Genomic DNA, 24,301 nt, shown 5'->3' with positions numbered 1-24,301 from the left:
AAACGGTAAACAAAAAGTATGAACTTTGGAGCTTTAAAAGAAGACGCTATAGGTATAGACGATATAGTGACGTTCACCAAACGGTAAGACATAAAAACGAAATCGTTTGAGATTTTTCGTTCTTTATTTCTATATCATCAAAGACCGTTTGTAATACATTTCTCTATATTCCTTTGGTTGAAATTGTATTGAAAGGCCGAAACATTTGTTGACTTTTTCACGCTTTTAACCATTTTCAATCCAGTCGAGATTACGGATAAATCTCGTGGAACATAGCTTGCGTTAGAAGAGAAAGGAAGTATCAAAGCAGATCGGTTTGTTGATACAGTTGTCCGATCAACTTTTCATACCCAGAATATCTGTTATGTTGCACTTTCCTTCATAACGTTACCATGTTTGCCGATTTGACGTCGATCTTGTTTTTTTTTCTTTTTTATCGTTTTCCATGGCTTTCCATCTTCTATCCTATTAACGTTGAAGCAAAGTTCCGCTTTGTTTTGTTTAACAACGCTAAAGAATGTGGCTTCGGGTGAATAACGAAAGGATCGTTCCACCTGGCAAGTAAATGTTTAGATAGAGCGAGCCTTTGAAGTTTACGTGTTTATTAAAACTGTCGTCACTATTACGTCACTATATGTAAAACTTGTCATTTCCATTTAAAAGCTTGAAAAAAAGATATCACTACGATACCGCAAACGTCACTAATTTTGCTCAAATTATTAGATACGTATTAAACGTAAAATTTGAATACAAGCGGAAGAGATATGATTTAAAGCAGATTTCGAATTACACTCGCTAATCTGCCATTACGACGAATTGTGCGAAAATTGAAAGATTTTTTTGTTACTGCAATAAATTGTTATTATTTTTATTATTTTTGTCGAATAAACAAGAATATATATAGGCTATGCATTCTGCTATTAAGAAGATAAGGAAAATTGGAAAAATATAAAACACTTAGATTTACGTTAAAGAATTGTATTTCATTTATTTCCTGTCCCAATGCAGCCGCATGGAATATCGTTTGTTCATTCGAACATCGAGAAAGTGACTTTGTTGGGTAGTTAGACGTTTCACAAAACTTCAAATTCCCATTGGTTGTACATATATAAAACTAGCAAGCGTTACGCGGACGCTCACCCAAACTCGAGAAATAGAAGCAAAGAGGAGGAAAGCTTGTACAGGGAATATTGTCTTCGTATTACGTTTAGCGTGCGTTGCCGGGATTGCCTTTGTTACGATTCCCTCAATATAAGCTCCCCTCTTTATTCTTCTTTTTATATACTTGAATAATTTCCTCTACGATTTTAACGATGCATCGTTTTAGCGTTATCACTTTCCAAGGATTGCTTCTTTTTAACTTTTCTTTGTTGTTGAATGATTTAAACATTTGTGGATGCTGTTGAAAACAATAAATCTCGCAATAAATTTTGAATTGAACATTTTACTATATTTTTTATTGAAAACGATTCACTGTTAGTTTTGACAGTTGGAAATTACATTAAATGTATTTTAATCAAAAGATGCTTAACAAGAGAATCATTTAAGAAAGTTTGATTTGTATTTAACAAAATTAATAGAACAGTCGATATCACAATTTAGAATTTATCTATGTATCTGCATATGTGTTTTCAATGTTGGATCGAAAGGCGTGAAATAATATTTGGAAAGTGTTTCTGAAATCATAACTGTTTTCGTGGATGAATGACCAAACCTACATACATATATATGTACACGTATGTGTACGAGTAGTTAGCGTTGAGCTATGACCGAGTTTTTTTTTATATTCGATGCCGCAATTCATCTGATTGCCCTACTTCCGTATCATCTAATCCGAAGGTGGACCGGTTATACTGGTGATTCGTAGAAATTCCTTCTTGGGTGCTACCAACAATGATGGTTTACCTTGTCACGATGTAAAATAATTATTACAAAAATAGGAATTGGAAAATAGTTTTGTACGCTTTTTAACTTCAAGTTTTCGAAAATTTTTAGGAAATTTGATTATTTTTATTTACAATTTCGTACTTCGAGCTACGGTTACGAGCTACGATCCTTTCACGATAATGAATAAAGAAATTTATTTTATTATTTGATCAAGTATGTATAAAATTTAGTTACTAATATTCATTATTGTCTTGAATAATCTCGGAGAAAAATAAACGTAGTTGGAAATTTAATTAAGGCAAGACTTTACTATCGTTACTACTAAAACTCATTTAACCGAGCCCATTTGTGTCGGCAGTTTCAAAATTATTGGTTTTTGGGCGTAACAGGTCATAATATCGGTCGTTTCGATAATTTTTTAAGACGATCATGCAAACACAAATAATTTTCTAGTTTTCTATCATAAAACTGAAGGGACATATATCTGTATAGTGTTTATACTTCTTTGTATCTTTCAAAAAAATTGTTTTTCGTTCACATTTAAGTATAACAATGAACTTGATTCTTCATTTAAATAGAGTGCGAACGCTTTTTTACTTACTATACGCGAACATCGATTTCGTTGTCTTATATTTATTGAAATATATTCTTTTTCATTACTATAGTATTATTATTGGTATTACTATTATCACTTTGATTCGTAGCATGATTAAATTATTTTTACGTAGCTACGTTATTGATGACGTTTTTTATGAAATAGATATCTTCGATATGTAATTTTCTATCTATCGATGATTCGGAGAAATCGATTTCCTATAACAAATATTGATTTTTCCGATACGAAAGGTGAATAAATGTAGTAACAGATATAGTAATTACTTGGATAAAATTCAGTATAGAAAAGTTGCCATTGAGAAAGTATTATTACAAAAAATAATAATACTTTTTAATCTTTTATTCCTTTTATTATTATAGCTTAATAATAATAATAATTTTTCTTCTTCTTCCTTTGTATCTATTTTCTTGTAAAATTATTTTGCAAGTTCTTATTTATCAAAATGCACATTTTTCACAAAAATTGAGAATGTTGTCTCTTTCGAAATTGTTTATATTTATTTTGTTTGATCGTACTAAAAATTACTCGTAGTAGAGCTTGTATCAGAATTTATTGAAAAAACGTCAACATTAATAAATCATTTCTTTATCGTAATAGAATTTGATCTCCTGCCATCGAATTAAAGTTGATGCGTTAAAAGTCATTAATGCATAATTTATATTTTCTTTTTCTTTCTCGTAGTAATAGATAGATCGGTTTAAAGTAAAATTTATATGTAAAAGAACTTGTGTCACATTGTATTATTTTATAGATATCTTATCTAAAATATATATCGCGTAAACACATAAAAATAAATTATTTTTTTTCCTCGATTTCGCCGTCGTACTAATTACAATCAATGAAGGATCGATAACCTATAACGTGTTCAGAAGTTGTTGCTTTAAACTTTACATTAACCCAAAGCTCGATCGGATATTAATTAAGATGACGATAACGTGGTTTACATTTGAACCGGTACTTGAACTCCGCCCATACTCCATCGAGAAATGCAAAGCTCCGTTACGAACTACGAGAAGATCTCGAGTATTATTCATCGTTGGATTCCTGCAATTTTGATACAAGTACATTGAATCAAACTGTTCTAAGAACGTAAAATTATTTTACGACGGTATTACATTTTTTAACTCGCTTGAAGTTGTTTTAAATTTCTTTCGAAAGTTCAATTGCACGATTTATGAAACTATGTATACATCATAGGTCTATATTAAAGAAATGTATGCTCTTTAATATACAATACATGATGCCATGTGTACAATACATGAAATAATTTCTAAATTAAGAGAAACGAAGGGTATACGGATTACATTACAAAATAATGAAGATAATAAAAAAAAAAAGAACATAATAGAGTTGCCAGCGTTAAAAGTATTATTTTATAGCGGCATTATTACGACCGATGTACGCATAACGTGTAGTCTTGTAATCATCAATGATTATATTTCTTTCTATATTGAACAACCCACTTTTCGATCGTAAAATCAATAATCTGCCAACTTTCTTATCTGATATTTTCAAATGATAATTTAGTCTTTTTGTTTGAACGATTGTCAGGAATACCTCAGACGAGAGTCGGTTCAAGTTTTATCGAAAGAATGAAAAGGAAGGAGGGACTATGTGGTAAAACGAAGAAAAAGGTAGCGAAGGACGTAAGTTTATTCGAAAATGTTCTTGCGGCGATGGAGAAAGGAAATTACCGTTCGAATGGAATCGGGAGCGTGCGTACTTGATGTGAGGCTGCGCGGGATTGTATTCAGCGTACCGAATGTCAGGGTAAATTGGGAGGGAAAATTGGATTTACATTTTTCGGCAAACGATCAGTATACCCTGAGGGGTCTGCTGGTTCAAGAAAAAGTAGGTGCCGGTAACGGTTTCGACCTAGTTTCTCATTTATCTACCTTCACTGTCCAAGTGATTCGTAATGGTGCGAGAATTCGGGAGTATAAATTTCAACAACAATTTTGTAAGACGTAACATGAGCATTTTGAGGGATTGAAAGGGACACTATATTTTAGAATTTCCACGATTCTGCACTTTCTATATTGCGATTAGATAAAGATTTAAGACGGTACCAAAAAGTAATGGTTTTATCGATTTTTTCGTCGTTCCCTTTGGACATATCACTTTTCAGTATTCTTTTTAAAATTTATAAAAATCACGTGATATCGATGGTGATGATAATAATGGAGATAACCGTGAACAGCAAGAATTTTTTTATTTTTTCGAAAACAATATTTTTTTTGTGGGAAATTATCCTCTAAAGTAATGAAGAAGAATAAAAAAGACATTGCAAAACCTGGCAACTACTTTTTGTACATTACTTTCGGCATTTTTACCGTTATCTACTGAAACGAGTTTTAAAAACTGAGTTCTCAATACAAAAGTAAGTCAATCATTTTGACGAGACTTTCTTTTTTTTTTATTTGTGTAAATAAGATCTGCGAAGTGTATGTGAATGAAAATTTAATTAGAGAGCTAGAGCGGGAAAATTATTATTATAAAAAAAGAATTATGATATTTTATATATAAGATAATAATCGTTATAGAACTTTATTATCTTCTTTTCATATTCCGATTAATTTAACTTAATATACGATGATATAAGTGTAATACGAAGATACACGTGCGAAAAACATTGATAGTACTAGTTTATTATTTCTTATAACTTTAATACTATAATGATCAGTATTATCAGTAGAAGATAGTTATATTGTTAGAAGATAGTTAGTATATTTCTTGGAACCATTGAAAAGTTGATACGTCGAATGAAGGATTATCGGAGTTTTCTTTGGAACGACCACAATATATCCATCTTGTCCTTTACTGAAAAATAAATTTTTGTCGTCATATTGTAACTAAAAAAGAAAAGTAATAATTTATCACAGGTAATATAAATAGGACTTACTTAACTTCTATTTTCGACATCAACATTTGCAATTTTCGTTGTTGTTATAACTGGAATCCTTTCTGACATGTCAGTGAGATTGATCGATTGCGATTTATTGTTTGAAAAATCTATAAGAACTCTTACTAACTCATCTTCGTTATACCGTCTAATTACCAAAAGATTATTATTTTTAAAGTAACTGATATTATCCATTTTTGAGTGCACTCGTTGAACTTCGTAACCTCGTTAGTGCAGTTGTTGGTGCAGTGTAAATCTTGTAATATGAGTTAGTATCTTTTTTCTGCTGTTCCAAATTTAGTATTTCATAATTTTCATTAACTGGTTAGCAAGGTTCTGTTGAAATTCTAGATAAAGGATCTTATAATATAATTTTTCTGTCATTTCGCGATATTTATGCAATGTAAAGATTAAAGTTAAATAAAATTTAATCTTTCTTACCTGCATAGGTTGCATTATTGCACAGAAATGGTGTTCTACATGGATAAGATAAGATTTACTTTGATATTTTTTTTCAGTGGCACTATAAGCTTACAAACTTGTGCACCTTGCATCTATTTAAATATTATGTTTTGATTATTCATCATACCAATTTCTCCTCCGTGATAAGTTTTGTTTCAAGAAATAATCGGTCAATTAATGAAAATAGTTTTTGATTCGCCAAACAAACAGGTATATTTTTTATTGGCATAGTTTGGATCCATGTGTCTATCATATTTTTGAAATTAGTAGCATTTGATTAGATTCATAATGAATTTAAAATTAAAGGATATATGTGATTGGTATCTATAAAATTTCGTAGTATTTTCTAATATCGTATATGTCTTTGTTATCATCATCTATCATGAAAATAATGAAATAATGATTTGATTTTTTCAACCACAAATTCATCTATGTAATTACAATTAATCAATGTAATTACAAGAAGATACATGTACCTATATATTCACATATTTTTTCTTCGTTATTTATTATATCTTTGCGTAAGAATCCACGATGTTTTTTTATTAAAACATATTCGTCTTGATCTTTCATATAAATATTCTATAAATAAACATACTCATTCTTCGACAGATTAATAGTATTGTTCTTTGGCTCGTCCAAGGTAATGTTGCTTATTTCAAAAAGATGATGTAATACAAAATCCATCTACATCTTTATGTAGCCAATATTTTATTATTTGCTGAAAATGATTACAATTAATATTAACTTTACACTCAATAATTAAAAACTTTATATTTTCATAAGTTCAACATCTTTTTTCCAAAATTACATTTCACGAATTACACGACTTACCTGCAATTCGAATATCACTACACGATTTTTGTAATTCGGATCTGGCTGTTCTTGAAGAAATCGATGAAAATAGAATTACTTTCGACATGGATAATAACTCCAACCTGGATTCCCAAATACATCGAGCCAAATATTTGATGGTCACTTCAGTTTCACTAGGTCAGTTTCATTGACAGGATCCGCCCATATGTAGTAATCTTTGTATTTTCTTCCAGACATACTAACACTTTCTAAAATTTTATTAAACCTTTCGTATTGGTCTATGATCAAGAGCGAGATCGAGAATTATCTAAAGATTCGCAATCATTATTATTATTTCTAGATATACAATTAGCATATTTAATACTTTTAATCTGAGCATTTCTTAATACGCTTTGTCAGTTTGTCAAATTCAGGTTGGATATTATGAAATATCATATCAAAAATCTTTTATGGGATAACTATTGATAGATGATAACAAGATTCCTATAACTCCGGAGTTGACGAAGTGCTCAAGTTTGCTCGTTATTCTTGCATCATAGTTTAAATTCTCGCATGAATTTTTTTCGTCAAACGATTTCTTATCGGTATAAGTAAGTATGCAAAGTTAAATTGAAAAACGTCACGTCGTAATAATAAGGAAAAATTATTACTTCGTTATTGCGAAATTATTATTGTAGGAAATAATAATAATGGAATGAAATGCAGTAAAGGCGTATATATACTTTAGTATTGTAATTACTACAATGACGTTATTTCTCTATCAGATCAATATCTCTGTCGGGCCAGTGCGTAATTATTACGATGCCGGCAAAATAAGTGTTGCTTTAACCGATACGTATCTCGAAGATTGTTATAATTGTTAAAACGAAAGGTGGGAGAAGAAGAAAGACAGGAAGACTTTACTGTAAAATCGACTCATCGTTTCGTTCCTTTCTAGACGATTACTATCGGGTGAAAAGTAATATGATTCTTTTTACCTTTGAGACTGAAAATGCCATTGTGTCGCTGTCCATGAAACTTTGAGGATAGATTTGATAGAACACAGTATCTTTCCACCATCTTTGATTGCGAATTTCAGCAAGAGCGAGCGACGAGTATCGAGAAACACAGAAAGATTATACCGATGCATTGACGCGGATACATCATTTTTACGATTACACCGATGCGAGGATACTGTCAGATCGTTGTAACACAAAAAGAAAAAAACAAAATGAAGACGTTGGCGATAGTATCTATACATAGGTATCTATGTTATCAGTAATGTCTTATCAGTGTCATGGAAATAGATGAGTATTTAAAAGTGAACGTATCTTGCCATATCGATAATAGCGATCTTCAAAAACCGTAGCAACTCGTGGTTCGAACTCGCTCATCGATATTCTTCATTGGTGATATTAACAACGATGTCGTCATCGGGCTGAGATTCGTACTCGAAAGCAATTGCTTATTTATATGATTTTTTTTGTTCTTTGAAAAAAACATTTCTCTATTATATCTATCAAATCTATATTAAGATCAAATCTGAAACGATTTACTTTAAAAAATGTTCCATTTTTTTCTATACATTTATGCAGGTATCTACGTTGCTTCTTCGAATCCCACCTGATAACGATAAGTTATTGATAATAATTTAAACGCGAAGACGAAAAGAGGAAAATTTCGATATCGTGTCGTTGTGAGGTAAATACTTTAAGAGCTTTATTCATTGAGCACGTTCGATATAATTGCGAAGTTTAACCGGTTCTCGTGAAATCGGTAATAACCCGTATTCAACGACTAGTCACTCATAAAGAAACATAAGAATAAATGGTAGTTCATTATATATATATATATATATATTTAAAATATATTTTAGTCGGGATAGAATCGGTTTATTCGTAGAAATTAAGATTATATTTAATTCGCGAGATTTCTGGGAAATATCACTTACCAGTTTCTTAACATGTAGAAACAGATTAATAATTTTTTTTTTTCAAAATACGAATTGTTTTAGTTGAATTTTTGATCAAAATAAGATTTTCTTAGATCGAACGATGCTTTTTCATGGAGATATCATCTCTCGATACAAGAGAAGAGATCGATGTCTATCGATTGAAATAAAACTTAGATATGTGAAATTTAGAAAATTGTCAGATCTAATTGAAACGAACGAGAATAATTATGTTTCCGTTTGCGTGTCATAGGTTCGTGCATATCTGAACGACATGGCACGATACGGAGCTTCCGGATTTGATAGCCGATTGTAATTGGCAACGAGATCGACGTGCTTGTCGTTTCGTCAATCTAGAAATACGAATTGCTTTAATTCATCTCTAATCTCATTCGTGGAAGAAAAGTGAAAGGTTCGTCAAGTTGAAATAGAGTATTAAAAAAGAGAGGCTTTGATTAAAACTTCTTTGTGATTTAATTTTCATGCCCTTATTTTATTTATTAATATTAATTTTAAATAAATTATTTAACAAATATCTCGAATCATATGGTATCATCGATGAACGCATTAACAAACATTAGTTTTAACAATTAACATGGGTTGTTTATTCCTTGCAGCAACGTTGTAAAAATTGATATAATTATTCTGATCTTGAACATTGTGCATTGAATAATTAATATCCAATTATTAAATACTCGTAAGAACGAATCCCGTTTGTGCAGGAACTTTTAGGTTGTCAGCTGTTTTGACGATTTTTCTGTTTTAACATAAAGAATTATAGAATTATAACATCTACATATTTTACAAATCATATTTTATATAAAGTACTATTAAATAATTATAATATTTAAAAATTTATGAAGAAAGTTAGACTTATTTAAGAATTACATTTTGCACGATAGAAAATAATAAAGACAAGCTTAAAAAGCGTCTTTTATCCTCAAATGATATGAATTTACATGATGCGACTTACCTAATAGGTATGTCACAAGATTCTGTGACGAAATAAAGTATAAGTTTCTTTGGGACATTATTAAAGATTTTCATATCAACATATTCATCACGATCTCCATAATTTGCCACTACGTAAACAGGTTTACCATTTTTCATACGTCTGTAATAATTAATTAAATATGATATTTATATAAAAGGAAGAAATGAACGAACCGAAGAAAAAAGTAATTACTTGAAATAACATTCGTGAGAATGACTTTAAAATTTACCTTGAAAAAGCTAAAACATTGTTGTTTGGTACTTTCATAACAAATTCTTTGTTTTCCGTAGGAAAGTTTTTCTTGAATTTCGAAAGAAATACTATCATGTTATAGAAAGAGTTCTTCGATACCTTCTCATTGGCTAAATTCAATGTTAAGTAATTACTGTTCACAGGTAACCAAGGTTTGGGATTGCTAGAAAATCCTGCAATGTTCGAGTATTATAAATATAGTTAGAGATAGGTACGTATAAGAAAATACGTTGTAAAATAAGTAAATAGAAAAAAAAAAAATATTGAGAGGCCCATTATTCTATGGTGAACATACCGGCCGCAGTAGTGTTATCCCATTGGAAAGGTGTTCTTGCATAATCTCTGCTTATAGATAAGTAATTATTTCTGCCGAGTTTACAGGCTGCACTATCCTTTGTATCTTCCCAAGAAAGTACCGTATCTTCCATACCTATTTCATCGCCGTTGTAAATCACAGCCACACCCGGAAGTAAAAATACCATGGTCATGATTATGCGGGCTCGTTTTTCTCCAATTCGTGACACTAATCTTCGATTGTCGTGATTTCCACTCTAAAAGGAAGATAGAGTTTGTTGAAGTTATTGATTAGTATTTATTTCTAATGTCAATTATATGCTTTAAAATTCGTATAGCGTTATTTTATTTTCATTTATAATCGGGATCTTTGTCGAGAAAGAGGAATTTACATTTACCACAGTATATCTTCTACAGTTTACATCAACTCAATTTACATCTATCAGTTTACTACAGTTACATTCATATGTCAATATGAAAATTTTCCGTAATATGTGACAATATATATGTTTGTTTCGTAATATCTTGTTAGATTCGATTCAGCTAATTTCTTTCTAAAATTCCAGAAAATTGTCTATTTTGTTTTCCATAAAAAAATATTAAACATAATGGATATAGATAAAATGAAATTACGAGTTAAATTATTTCGCTATCGCGATTGCTTTGACGGTTCACGGTTAGCCGTCGTGTTTATGTAAAATACGAATTTGGAAAGACGTCGACGATGTCAGGATGATTATGCACGCAAAAAAAAAAGAGAAATCGTTCGCAAACTTTGAAATAGATTTATTTGTTGACGCGTAACTTACCACCCAGTTGGCGATGCTACCATCGGGCATATTCGATATCCAATCCTCCACATATTTTGCCACGTCCGATGCCGTTGAATCCTTATTCAGTTTATCGATAAAATTGAAATTAAAAGGGAAGTTTGCTCCGTGTTTGTAATAGTCCATGGTATACTCCACGCTGGCATATGCTTCGATGACCAAAATTTTTGGACATTTCTCTTTGGTAGAATATTCGTTCAATAAATCCCGCCAGCTTTGAACTAAATCGTAGGTTTCCGGTTGATCTCTCGTGTATATTTTTTTCGTAGAATTATAAGCATAAGGATTATAGGTGGTTCCAGAAAGTGGTTCATCTAAAAATTTCTGATTTTCGTAATAGTAAGGTGCAGCATCCAATCGAAAACCGTCCACTCCCAAATCTAACCAAAACTTCATGATATTCTGAAAAATTTCAATTTGTTTTTTTAACATTAAAAATTCTTTCTCGACAGATAATAATCTTTGTTTAAATTAAAAGAAATGATGAAAGATAGGAAGGATCTCTGAAGAATTCAAATGAAAGATGATTTTGGTAATGCTGAGAATTTCGTCAGCAGCGAAAAATTCTTTCCATTTTTTTAGATTAAGTGAACAAGTGAAAAGTTGAAAAATGCAGATTAGATATATTGCGTCATATTATACTACTGATTAGATTAACGTATTGCGTCGCATCGACGTGAACGTTCAACCTTAAAACGGACAAGCACTTGATGTTTCTCGTCCATATTGCGTACGAATTAATTATTTCGATGATAAAAGTAATATAAAATTTGTTACGTTAAAAATTATTACATCGATTACAGCGTGTGAACGAGATTCCTTTCTTATAATTTAACATTCGAATTTATTCGGAAGTTAATAATTACCTTCATTTCTTCTCTTAGTTGTGGTTCATAGTAGTTTAGTTCAATTTGAAAGGACGAAAATTGATGATAATAATATTCCTCTCTTTCTTCATTCCAAACCCATGCTGGTTCATCGTAAATACTCATCTATACACGTAAATGAGTACGTATATAAAAGTTATTTGTAATATTCAATTTCAAAAGTATACGAAGAAATAATTAATTTGTTTTTGAATCAATTACCCAGTTATTTGGATATGTGATGGTACCGTTCGGAAGAGTCCGTCCTTTTCTCCAAACGTAATAGTTGGTATAGGGATCGATTTTTTTAATACTCATTTCGAACCACTTGTGCTTGTCCGACGTATGATTAGGAACGAAGTCCACGAGTAATTTTATACCCTTCGCGTGAGCACCTTTTACTAAATTTTTAAAATCTTCTAACGTACCAAAGATTGGATCGACCTCTGTGAAATTGCTAATATCGTATCCCATATCGAGCATTGGGCTCAAATAGAATGGAGATAACCATATAGCATCGACTTTCAAATCCTGGAAATGATCCAGTTTGCTGATGATACCTGCGTTTAGAAAAAAGAATTATATGAAAATGATAAAATCAATGGATCATATTTAATGAGCCTAGAATATTTTACGTACCTTTAATATCACCTATACCATCTCCGTTGCTGTCCTTAAAGCTTCTCGGATAAATTTGGTATAATAACATGTTCTTCCACCATTGTTGATTGCAATTTATAATTTTAGCGTTTACAGCGATTAGTAACGCGGCAAATACTAAGCACCCCTTCATTGTTTTTCAATTTTAAGATCTATTTTGCGAGAGCTTAATACTCTATGTTTGTATTTATCGATTTTATGTTGTATTATATTTTAAAGTTTTTAAGAATTTTCAAATACGCTTGTACATATTTACTGTGCAGAAGTCTAACGATGTTCTCCTTTTATACTCATATTTACGTCATTTCAACGCAGTTACTAATACTAACAAGCATATATAAACAATCTAATTTTTACGTACATATGTATATTTGCAAATATAGTTAACGATACAGTCATAATACTAGTATAAGTAAAGCAAACAAGAGAGTTAAATAACAGATGTCAGATAAGTTTATATAAATGATTTTTACTAAAAATGATTTATTATTGCAAGTAAGAACACGTGTGTAATGTATATATTTTTCGTTGATAGTAGTAAATATTTTTAACTTGAGAAATTAATAATCTGGAAAAAGCATTTATATTAATGAATGAATCTGCAATTTATTAAAATAATAAAGAAAAGATTCTTCTTATTTAGCTTCGTAAAAAATGGCAAACATGGATATAATAAATTAATATTTGGAACATATTTTTATGTTGTTTCTTCGAAATTATTAACTAATAAAAAAACATTTAATATGAATGCAATGTTTTAACTTTATTTTGAATTTAAAACATATGATTTGATTTACGTTTAATACATCGAAACGTTGAGAAAGTTTTTCTTTTTTGAATGAGATCATTCCTTTTTTTTTTAAATTAAGTGTGCGAAGATGTACATCTTTGATATTTAAATATCATTATCCTCAAGCGTAAAGCTTCGAACCAAAATCTAATCGTGCGGTTTAATTGTATTATGTAGTACGTGAACGTATAAAATCTTCTATAGTGTGTCTACCTTTCAAAGGGTCATATTCACATATATAGCTCTTCCTTTGAATATATAAATTCGAAATACTCGTGTATTGTATGGCAAAATAATTTACCGTCTGTAGACATATACATTTTATTCAAATTTAAATGAATTGCGATTCCAGCATTGTGTATATAATTAATCTCCATTTCTTGGAGAAATGCTAGAGAATTTGTCTTTGTAGTATATACGAAGATAATCATTGAGAAGTCGGTCGAGTAAAGTGGTGATTGTATCAATGTTCTATCCATAAAGGAGAGAGTTTGATTGTATTGTGGTAACTTAGCAATCCCCTTAACTTTGAGTTTAGTAGTTTATTGCTTACCAAATTGGCCAAGTGAACTAACATGGTTAAGTTATAGTTATATGTGTGTACACATACGCATGAAAGTTTGTAGATACATAGATAACACAAACATTCCGAAGTAAAAATATTTTACAGCAACGTAATATTTAATTAATTTATTTAATTTACAATCGGTAACAATAAATAAATTTATATCAGTCAAATATGATATAAAAGTTTATTATATTGTATTCCAATTCTGAAAGATAAAAAGAAATATATCTATATATATATATATTTTATAAAATATATTTTATTTCAGCATTACAACAAATGTGAAGAGTTATAAAATTTTTATAAAGGAATAAATTTCAAACCATTATATTATTGGAAGGTTCAACTTATGGCTTGTATTTATATAAGTTTCTATTCGACATATAATATATATATATATATATATATATATATATATATATATATATGTACGTATAACGATAATTTTGGTATTTCTAGGAACGTTGAAACTTCGAGACCATTTCCGCATAACGTTCAAATAACATTCTATCCTTGTTGAATGCAGTAGTATTACGACATAAACACAATAGACGTTATTGACCAGTATGTACAGGCATTGATCTTTCCTACAATGTAACTTACCTAATACAACACAGAGATGAGATTGTAATAGTGACGAAATGAATGATTGAATCAATTAAGTTTGGATAGTGTATACTAGTCGCTTGAAAATGATGTTATTTAATAGAGACTTTGATCAAACTATTATCATGATTAATAACAAATCGTTCGCCTTTTTTATAGTAAAATAAAAAAACACTTTACTGAAGATACAATATCTATATAAAATGTAAAATACGAAATAAGAGAGACGATAGTTTTCTTATTATAAGCTTTTTAAAATATTCTTCAATACTTTTTCATATGTGCATCAAATTTGACAAAAAATCGTTATAATCTTTAAGAAAAATTTTTTGATGATATAAAGAAAGTAACTCGATATTCATCACAAAATGTTGTAAGTTACATTGCAATAACCGTGAGTTTTTTTAACACTCGATAATACGTTGTTGGCGAATTCATTAAAGACTTTACTAGTACGTACTATAAAAATTAACACCGTCTTGGTGTCGCTCTATGAATGTAAAAGGGAAATAGTGCACGCGATTCTTTTTTACGAAAGTACGATCGCGTGTATAGATAAGGAATACGGTGAGTTAACGCGTATTACATCCTCTATCGATCTTTCCTAGCTACTAGCGTTATGCCTATAGTTTCGTACCTTAAGCGAACAAATATTTTGAATGCTAGCATCTTCTACTTTTATCGACAGATCATCGATACGTTTGAATAGTTAGAATCTTTGAAATTAAAAAAGCTGTAATGAAAAATAATGAAAGAAATAAAAGAGAAATACAGAAATTGAATTACTATCAAGCATTTGCATGTTGTTATAACTCGAAATGTTCAACTTTTTTTTACTCGAATATTTATCGTCCGCGATATAAAGAAAATTTTTGCAATAAATCAATCGTCAAAATAGTTGTATACTTTTCGACTGTTTTTAAATGTTGGAACATAACTCAATCAAGTAAACGTTCAAAAAAGATAACGTAGAATTCATGAAATTTGTTTATAAATGTTCAAGACATCATTCAACAATGGTATTCTTTGATAGTTCTAAAGTAACAGGGTGTATACAACGAAACTAATTTTCTCTCGACATCGTTCAATTGCCTTCCTTTCTTCCCAAAGAACGGCAGCTCGTTTTACACGCGGTCTCCTGATTTATGTCCGTACAATGTTGAAATGAGGTAATGCCGTATAGTGTAGGAAGAAATAACGGATACGTCGCCGGAAGGTTTATGGATCTGATAGAATATTATATCGATATCATGACGTTGTTAAACTGACATACAATTCGTCAAAAATCTATAACTACGGAAAAATATTATGTATTTTTCGATAAAATATGGTAATTAAAATGGAACGGTAATTAAAAGCTGCGTATTCGTATAAATGAAAATACATATAAAATAATATAATTCATCATATAATATTTGTTTAAATTTAATATAGAGACATCCTTATCGTTAAGTATACATTGTGTTTACATATGTTGTTATTACAATGTATTTTCTTGACTGATTCTAATACTTGTTTTTAATCTATTGAACTCCTCATGATAGTTATCTGATAAATCGTATCTTAGTTTTTATTTATTTTGTTAATATATAAAATATAATGAATTATTCGGTAGTTTTATGGGGACTTATACCAAAATAATAGGTTTTAATCATTTATAGTTATATATTTGAAGATAATATTTCAAATGTTGTTTTCGGAAAATCATAATTATGTTTTAATACATTTACAAGAATAGTACATATAATTTTGATATATTTTGTTTTGGTAAAGTATTTATTACTAATGAATTATTTTTTGATTTTACCGAAGAGTAAATTACTAATGAACTAAGTTTCGATTTTAACAAACTTCATAAAGCTCTGTTTTGTGTTGGATTAACATAATAACATTGCAAAATGCGTTTTCATAATTTGGATGATTATTTTTAGAGAAGAATCGATAATTCGTTTTTATTTTACTCTTATATATATTTTTCATATCTACTGCATCGATTACAGAAATAATGAATGACTAATAAAAAAGACATTATAATAAAAAAGATATAAGAAATCTTATTTGATAATTAATTAGAAAGACGTATAATAATACAAAGCGTTTTGTATGTGTATTACAAGATCGTCGTTTTATCGCATAGAAAATTTGGTAATGTAAAATTCAGTAGAAGATATGCACAGTGGAGCCATTAATTAGAAGAAGAAAGACCCGTTTGAATCTCCGTCCTTCACTTTTCAACATTGTTTCCTTTATACCGAAGTCCTTTCTCGTAGCACTTTCATGGATGTTTTATTCGTGCACGACCGATATATACTAGATACGTGATGACGATCAAGAGAGAAAATGAGACACAGTAAGCTTTGATAGTCACGTTTTTACGAATCTAGGAGAAAATATAAAGTACAATATCCCGAGATCATTTTTATCGTCATCTTCATTTTCTCAGTTAGAATACATACTGCATAATAATTTTGGTGGCGATCGAAGAATAAAACGATTGGTAGAAATAAGAAATTTTGATTGAATCGTTAACGACATTGACAACTCAATATTTCTTTCATAATCCATGCCATAGCGCATTTTCATTTTATTTTCAGTATTTTTCTTATGAATAATTCAATTCACGCATCGTGAAATCGTCGAACGCGTCACTCACCATATATGTAGATATATTACATAGTTCTGTGAAAATTAAGTCAAGAATACGTAAATATATGTACGTGTATGTGCACGTATATTTATGTATTTTGCGTGACATTGCAAGTAAGACGAAGGTCTTGTTGGTAGCGGTAATGCTTGTGCGGGGTAATGTAATCAAAGAAATCTCTCTGAACTCGAGGCTCGTGAGAAAATGCGAATAGCTCGTCTCTGGTTATCGTCATCATCGCTCGAAGCTTGTACTCGTAAGAACGATCATTTCAAGAGCTATGGCTAGCTACTGCTTTTTTTTTTTTATATCCGACGTTGATGTCACAACTCGAGATATCCGATGAAACGAAGTCAATTCAAGTCTCGCGATCTGCTCGTACTTCTTTTTTTCTTTCCTTTTTTATTTTATTTTTATTTTTTTTTTCCATAAAGGCAAAAAATCTCGTCGATCGTTAAACGAAAATGTTAGTTTTTTCAAAGCTTTTCCACAGTACCTCCAGTTATTCAAGTTTACAGCTTCAACGCACATGAGTACATATTTACTCTCACGAATAAGCCCCTTCGAAAATTTATCTTCCTTTTTCCCTCTGAAAATCCAATAATATGCTGACTATTTGCCACGCTTGTACCCGGCAAATTTTCTATCTTGATGACGAACTATGTACGATCGTCCTATTTTAAGCATTTGAAATTAACTTAACTGATGAATGTTATAAGAGATTGTTATATATATATATATATATATATATATATATATATAATATGATGAAATATACATATGAGGAAAGAAAATCTAATTTGTAAATAAAAATTCGTTTCTATTTTATTACTAAAATATATTTTCATATTTTTATCTTTTCTTGTTTGCTTTTTTTGATGTTTTCACCTTCGAGATTTGTTAATGAACATTTGGTAGTAACGTCAATACTTGTGTAAATAAATCTTGATTTATCGATATTTTTCAATCAAACTTCGTATGATGCGCATTTCAAAATTATCCATTTTCTACACATATAAATACATAAATTGCTAAATCATTGTAACAGATGTATCTAAAAATAATTATTTGAACAAATGAATTTTCAAAGTTAGCTGAACGATTAATATTATTATTTTATTAACATGTTACAATTATTAGTACGCTTCGACGTGAGAACGTAAACATGTATGTTTCATTTACTTCTTATTTTAGTTTTCTATTATTTTATGTAAAAAACGATAAGAGTAAATTCACTATCTAGATATTATCAGCAATCGTATAATTTTTTTAGAATATAGTAGAAAATTTTTAAATATTCAATTTTGTACATCTGTGACAACAAAAAACGTGTTTAGATTTATTCAACGTGCTTATCGACGTTTTATCATTCAAGGATAACTAAATGACAACTGAAAAAGAACGGTGTATAAATTTTCAAGACTGAAGTGTATATTATGACTATATGCATGTTACTAGTAGTATGCTTTCAACAATTGCATATATTATTTTATTGTACGACCGATCGTATCACTATGTCTGAATATTATATAAGAGATTTCCAGTAATTAATATTATAAGACGTCGCCTCGTAAGGTAACAAATGATGCGAAGATTATGTAATTTTATATTGATCCAACATCCTTGCATGCGATAAGAATTTAATTAATGATCCATCGATTTTAACGTCGCATAAAAATGCAATTAGACTGTTGCGTAAAAGCATCGTCTTTAAAACGTGTAATTTACTAATCGATATTTTCAATGTCACTTTAATAAGCATTCATTCTATTTGTCATTAAACATTTAACGCGTATCGTGCTTTAATTCGTATAAATTGATTCATATCAAACGTTTACATATATAAATATCTGTCTATATGATATACCTATTTCTATCATTATTTTAATATAAAAAATAAATGCAATTAAATATTGGGAACAGTAAATGAGATAGTATTTCACATAATTGAGAGATATTATACGTATAAATGGTCGATTTTTTTTTACTGCCTCATATTTTTTCAATAAAAGAAGAAAGAGGAAGGAAGAAAATCATAAAATAGTTAACGCATAAATCGTTATATTATTATAGTTATTGCGAACAAATTCTTATTCTTATTTCATGGGAAAGTACCCGAGAAAATAAATGAAATAATTAATGAAGTTAGTTGGAACTATCGAGTAAATGTGACCATTTGTCTTTTCGAGTTTGAAGAATATTCAAGCATTGTAGATTACGTGTAATGAATGAATATCTTATAATTCTCTTTTTTATGATAGATCAAAAGTTATTTCTTTCATCAAGAATGATATATTATTTCAATCTCAAGATTTTACGAGTACGTTACGTCTCTTTTAGAAGATTAATGGTTTCAATCATCGTCGATATTCTTTATTACATTTTCTCTTTTGTCAAAAAGCTTTTATCAATTATTTTATACCAGTCTTAATATCTAGAATTTAAGTACATATCTGTATATACTTTTTATACCTGTTGAGTTGCTATTTTATACTTTTTAATAAAAAATAAAGCACAAACATAAAAACTATATACGGCATCATGTAAATTATGTCGAATTATTTGTTGATAAATATTTTAATTTCATGTTTTGAATTGTATTAATATTTTAATATGTTTTTTAATAAAATTAATTGGAGATTATAATTAATTGGAAATTATAAATGTTCTGAACGGGAGTGAAAAGTCAAATGCTTACTAGCGATGTTTTCTACAATATCTACGTTAATGTATGTTAATTTGAATACTTCTCATCTTTTATGTTCGTAGTATAATGTGATTAAAGTAATAGATGCAATTCGCGTTCTGAATTTTCTCGATGAGTTATATCTACGTAGTGTAAAGACTATCGACGGAGCATACAAATCGATAGCTATCATGCGGTGCTTTCACTGCAGTCGAATGACCCATCGGTTCTATCGTTTATATTTGATCCATCAATTGATTATATATATATATATATATATATATATATATATATATATATATATGCGAAAATTATTTGAAGATTTAATAATTGTTGATAATAATGATAATGACGACATAGTGTGCTTACTATTATGAAAAAAATTATTCTTCGATTAAGTAGCATTTCAGTTAATTTATATTTTATTAGCTCATCGAAAATATTTAAACAAGATTTAATTCTAACATATATAATTAAATTTAATGACAGAAATATCGTCGGAAATATAATACTTTCAAAATGGATAATCGAAGCATGGAGATAATTAAATAATATAAGAGAACTTTCTAACATACATATATAGATTTGTACAAATAACTATTTTCTCTCTATGAGTTACTACTAAATCATACATTTTGATTCCCTTTGTGCATTGTTATTATGTAATCACGTTAATATACTATATTACTGTAAATATCAAGTAACTATGTGCAATACGAGATATGTCAATATTAGTTCCAATTATCGATTATGGAATATGATGAAATGAATAAATATGTAAAAACGAATATCAGTTTTATTGGAACGGTTAGTATCGCCAAAAAAATTGTTAGAGTTCATAAAAAAAAAAAACGATGACTATGGAGGATAAATGTTTCCATACTCGATAAATCGTGATATATTTATTACAAAAAATAGAAAAAAAAACTAATGGGAAATAAATGGAGAATAAATAAAAAATATAAAAAGTAAATATGAAAAATTTGTTAAAAATGGTATAGAGATAGTCGGAAAAACGTTTGTAAGCTTTTTAAAATTGAGTAAAATTTCGTAGGTAAAATAAAGTGTTCCGAATTTTTGCATAGATATGAAGAAATTAGTGTGTCACATAAAATATACATAGAAAGAATTAAAAAAAGTATCTTCTTTAAAAATCCTTGAACCTTTTTTTATCAATAGCTTTTAGGAATATATTCATTTTGTACATGTAAATATTTCATTTTGTGAATATTCAGAAAATCGATCAATTTTGGGTGAAATTACGCTTCCTGGTTTAGAACAAAAAAATTATTCCATTTGAAAAAATGTTCGAATGTTTTTCTGTAAAACGAAATATAAAAGAAAGTATAAAGGATAATCTGAAGTGTAATTTTGAAGTAAGTTTAAATTTCTTTTCGAAATTGCAGTTGCATCTCCGCCGGATAGAAGGGTCACGAGAGACGATATGGGGGTGGCCTCGCATGATACAGCTGCGAACACGGCTACCGGCTGTTCAAGTGGTACAACCCCACCTCGCCCGCACAATCCTTCCTCCCCTGGTCGAAATGGTCAGCTATCGAGTAAGTTTCCATGATATTACCACGAGATTCCACTTACGATTTGTGTTTCTATCTCGGACGCGGATTACTCGTTTCTTTGCGTAGATAAATGGACGCGTTATAAATCGATTCTCTTTACGTCGAAGTCGATATTTTTTTTACGATTAGAATAGTTTTATATTTAATGCTGGAACAAAATATTACCAATTTGCGAAATAAAAGACTCTTCCGATAGTATTTAAGGTAATCATATAATTATATAAGCTTAATTTTACTTGATAAAATAATTTGATGATAAAGGTCACACTATTTTCCAAATTATAGTACACTTTCAATATAGATTTACGTTTAAAGATCCTATTAGATCCTATTCGAAGGAGATCGTTAAAAAATATGTAGGTATATGTACATATACATACATGTAGGCACGAGTACATGTTAATCCACGTTTCGCAGAAGAGTATGGAAAAGCTCTGTTATCGAACGATATCGTCGCTTAATTTCAGAGCAAGGCACGCTGACGATAGTACGACGCAGTTCGGGCAAAAGCAAAAGCCTCGGTGGTGGCAGTTTCGAGAGTTCCCCGCCATCACATAATCCTGACAGGTTTTTGTCGAGTCAGTCTGTGGATCTCGACGAGATCCTCGATAATGTTGATCTCACGACAGATTCACTACCCGCCATTGACACCCCCGACGCCTGCGACAAAGCTGCTCTCAGGTAGGAATGGATATAGATGCGAACGATTTTATCACATCGAAAATTTTCTTTTAAAACTTTCATCGCAAGATGCAGTTACTATTTGTTTGGTTTTTTGTTTTTATAGACTTCGATGTCTGTTAAGGCAGCTTCAACATGGCGAAATATCCGCCGAATTGCTCCAACGAAATTTACATTATGCGGCACGTGTACTTGAAGCAGTCTTCATCGACGAGACAAAGTAAGTTACATTTTAAATGGATAACGATATTTTACCTTGCTTAATAAAATATAAAACGACGTCTTTACGTATATCGTCCTATGTGTCTCTTTGGAAATATGCAAAAGTTTGCAGACGCACGAGAGTATTACACTATTCTTTTTGTATTTTATTACACGATCTTTTCTCTTCGTTAGGATGTATGATTCTCCAAAGAAAGACATACAAATTATAATTAATATTCTTCATTATTTTTAAGATCTTTGAAAGAGTTCTTTAACGATAATGTAAACATGGTAAGCACGACAAACGATTACAGTTGGTGTAACAAAGTCGAACGTGTATTCACTTCGATTTACTCGTCGTCATCTATCGATCCTTCTTCTCGTGCGTACGAACGTAAACTAATATGCTGAAATGAGAATAGGATTCTGTCTCGCTAATGTTTAAACAAAAGGAAGACATTACTTTCTTTCGCGAAGTTTTCTCTTGGATGTAACTCACGATCCCTTAAATCAAGATCGTAAAAGCACGATCGATCGCCTAATGGTAAAAATTAAACTTCGTTCAAATAAGATGAATTATTAATAAAACGTAAAAATTAAAATGTTTTTTAGACTTTTTATGTACATCTACTAATCGTCAGAAAGAGTTTGTAAGAGCGCCTCTTTAGCTCAGTGGTAGAGCACTGGTCTCGTAAACCAGGGGTCGTGAGTTCAATCCTCACAGGAGGCAAAGCGAATTTTTCCTTTTCGCTCACTTTTTTCTTATTCTTCTTTATGTTAATTAAAGGGATTATTCGTCGATTATTATTGTTTGAATTTTATTCTTTTCTTTTTATTTTATTAGATTCGATAAATATCGAGGGATTATAATGAAAATAATGACAAATAAGTTACTTTGAAAAATTCTTCGCGTTCGGCTAATAATTTTTATTAACGCTTATCCTGTGTATCCGATGCGACGTACACATTCACGTGTGCGATTTTTGCTCACTCGAAAGCATGTAACATTAAGTTTGATGAATAAGTAGTTTTTTTCCCAAGTAGACTTAGGCGTATTATACCCGATTAGAAGCTGATCCCATTGTCCCGAGGAAATGAACTCAAATTGGCTAGAAGTAAAGCGATATTAATTTTCGATGGTACATTCGGATTATTCTCTGTTACCCTATGCCTATTGGAAACGAAGCAAGTAGTTTAATGTTTCCTTCGACATTATATTTTGTGATATTTTATAATTTGTTACGTTAAGTCTTACTCTCTTATTTGGAAAAGAATATATGAACGGCATACGATAGGATATTGGTGAAAATCTTGAACCCTTCTAAAGGAAGGGTTCCATCAACGCTGTATTCTCATGGCTCTTACGTTCTTTCGATTTCCCGTAAAAGCATTTTCCAGGTTAACTTCGACGATGGTGAACTTTGCTGCTGCTTCAAAGAGCAACCAAATTTTCATCTCTTCGTTTACTCTTTTTTCTTTTACGTGCCAAGCAGCAGGAAAACGTGGCTTTCGACATTTTAGAATGCTTTTCTGAGGAGATGATAATGCAGAAAAAAAGGCAAACGATTATTGGCAAAACGATAATACAAAAGAAAAAAAAAGAAAAGAAAAAAGGAATAGTAAAGCGAATAAAAAAAAAAAAATAGAAAAAGAAAAGAAGGGCAGAGAGGAAAAAGAAAGAAAAAGTGTAATCTATGACTATTTTATTCTTTTCTATATATGATGAACTAACGAGCACTACCGCAGGGTGAGTTCAGGCGGGAATGAGTGCTCTCGGTCATCACGTAGGGGTGCGGGCCTGACTTCTACATCCCTGGGGGGCAGCATGGACCCGGATGGACAACAGAGCCACGCGGTGGTAACCCAGAAAAGGAAGCTTCGCACCCCTGTGTGGGAAAGGTTGCGAAACATTCACATTTCCTACCCCCACACACGAATCATCTCCTCACTTTCAAAGAAACCCTTCAACCCCTGATGCCTGTCACTCCTTCGCCGATGTTCGTAGTGGGTTCACGTAACATGCAGATATCACACAG

At 30.3% G+C, this 24,301-nt stretch overlaps 2 protein-coding genes, 1 long non-coding RNA gene and 1 other non-coding gene across 15 annotated transcripts in view; 2 read left to right on the top strand and 2 right to left on the bottom strand.

The window, feature by feature from the left end:
• Window positions 1-24,301, top strand: part of LOC122632665 (calcium/calmodulin-dependent 3',5'-cyclic nucleotide phosphodiesterase 1-like) — a 65,257-nt gene that overhangs the window by 34,475 nt on the left and 6,481 nt on the right. For 9 of the 11 annotated variants that reach the window (XM_043819763.1, XM_043819764.1, XM_043819766.1 and 6 more), the window contains 4 exons: window positions 21,210-21,362; window positions 21,848-22,061; window positions 22,168-22,281; window positions 24,012-24,164. In XM_043819763.1, coding sequence (XP_043675698.1) covers window positions 21,210-21,362; window positions 21,848-22,061; window positions 22,168-22,281; window positions 24,012-24,164 — 634 coding nt within the window. The remainder of the gene's footprint in view (window positions 1-21,209; window positions 21,363-21,847; window positions 22,062-22,167; window positions 22,282-24,011; window positions 24,165-24,301) is intronic. The other 2 variants (XM_043819760.1, XM_043819768.1) reach the window with 1 other exon arrangement.
• LOC122632668 lies at window positions 5,132-8,085 on the bottom strand. Of its 2 annotated transcripts, none has more exons than XR_006327923.1 (5): window positions 7,661-8,085; window positions 6,702-6,990; window positions 5,847-6,588; window positions 5,406-5,752; window positions 5,132-5,323 (listed from the first exon to the last, which is right to left on the bottom strand). It is a non-coding gene; the product is annotated as an uncharacterized LOC122632668 (long non-coding RNA). The 2 variants fall into 2 exon arrangements; XR_006327922.1 differs by having other exon boundaries at window positions 6,702-6,931; window positions 7,661-8,080.
• Window positions 9,086-12,773, bottom strand: LOC122632667 (alpha-glucosidase-like). Its single transcript, XM_043819769.1, has 8 exons — window positions 12,489-12,773; window positions 12,072-12,409; window positions 11,850-11,975; window positions 10,963-11,385; window positions 10,155-10,410; window positions 9,837-10,032; window positions 9,587-9,727; window positions 9,086-9,370 (listed from the first exon to the last, which is right to left on the bottom strand). Exons 1-8 carry the CDS (start codon window positions 12,640-12,642, stop codon window positions 9,301-9,303), a joined length of 1,704 nt encoding a protein of 567 aa, XP_043675704.1. The 5' UTR covers window positions 12,643-12,773; the 3' UTR covers window positions 9,086-9,300.
• Trnat-cgu lies at window positions 22,924-22,995 on the top strand. The gene has a single exon. It is a non-coding gene; the product is annotated as a tRNA-Thr (tRNA).

Source organism: Vespula pensylvanica, chromosome 10 (genome assembly GCF_014466175.1).
Source record: "Vespula pensylvanica isolate Volc-1 chromosome 10, ASM1446617v1, whole genome shotgun sequence".
NCBI lineage: Eukaryota > Metazoa > Arthropoda > Insecta > Hymenoptera > Vespidae > Vespula > Vespula pensylvanica.
The sequence above is the reverse complement of the archived record's forward strand: the minus strand, read 5'-3'. Positions and strand labels throughout refer to the sequence as shown.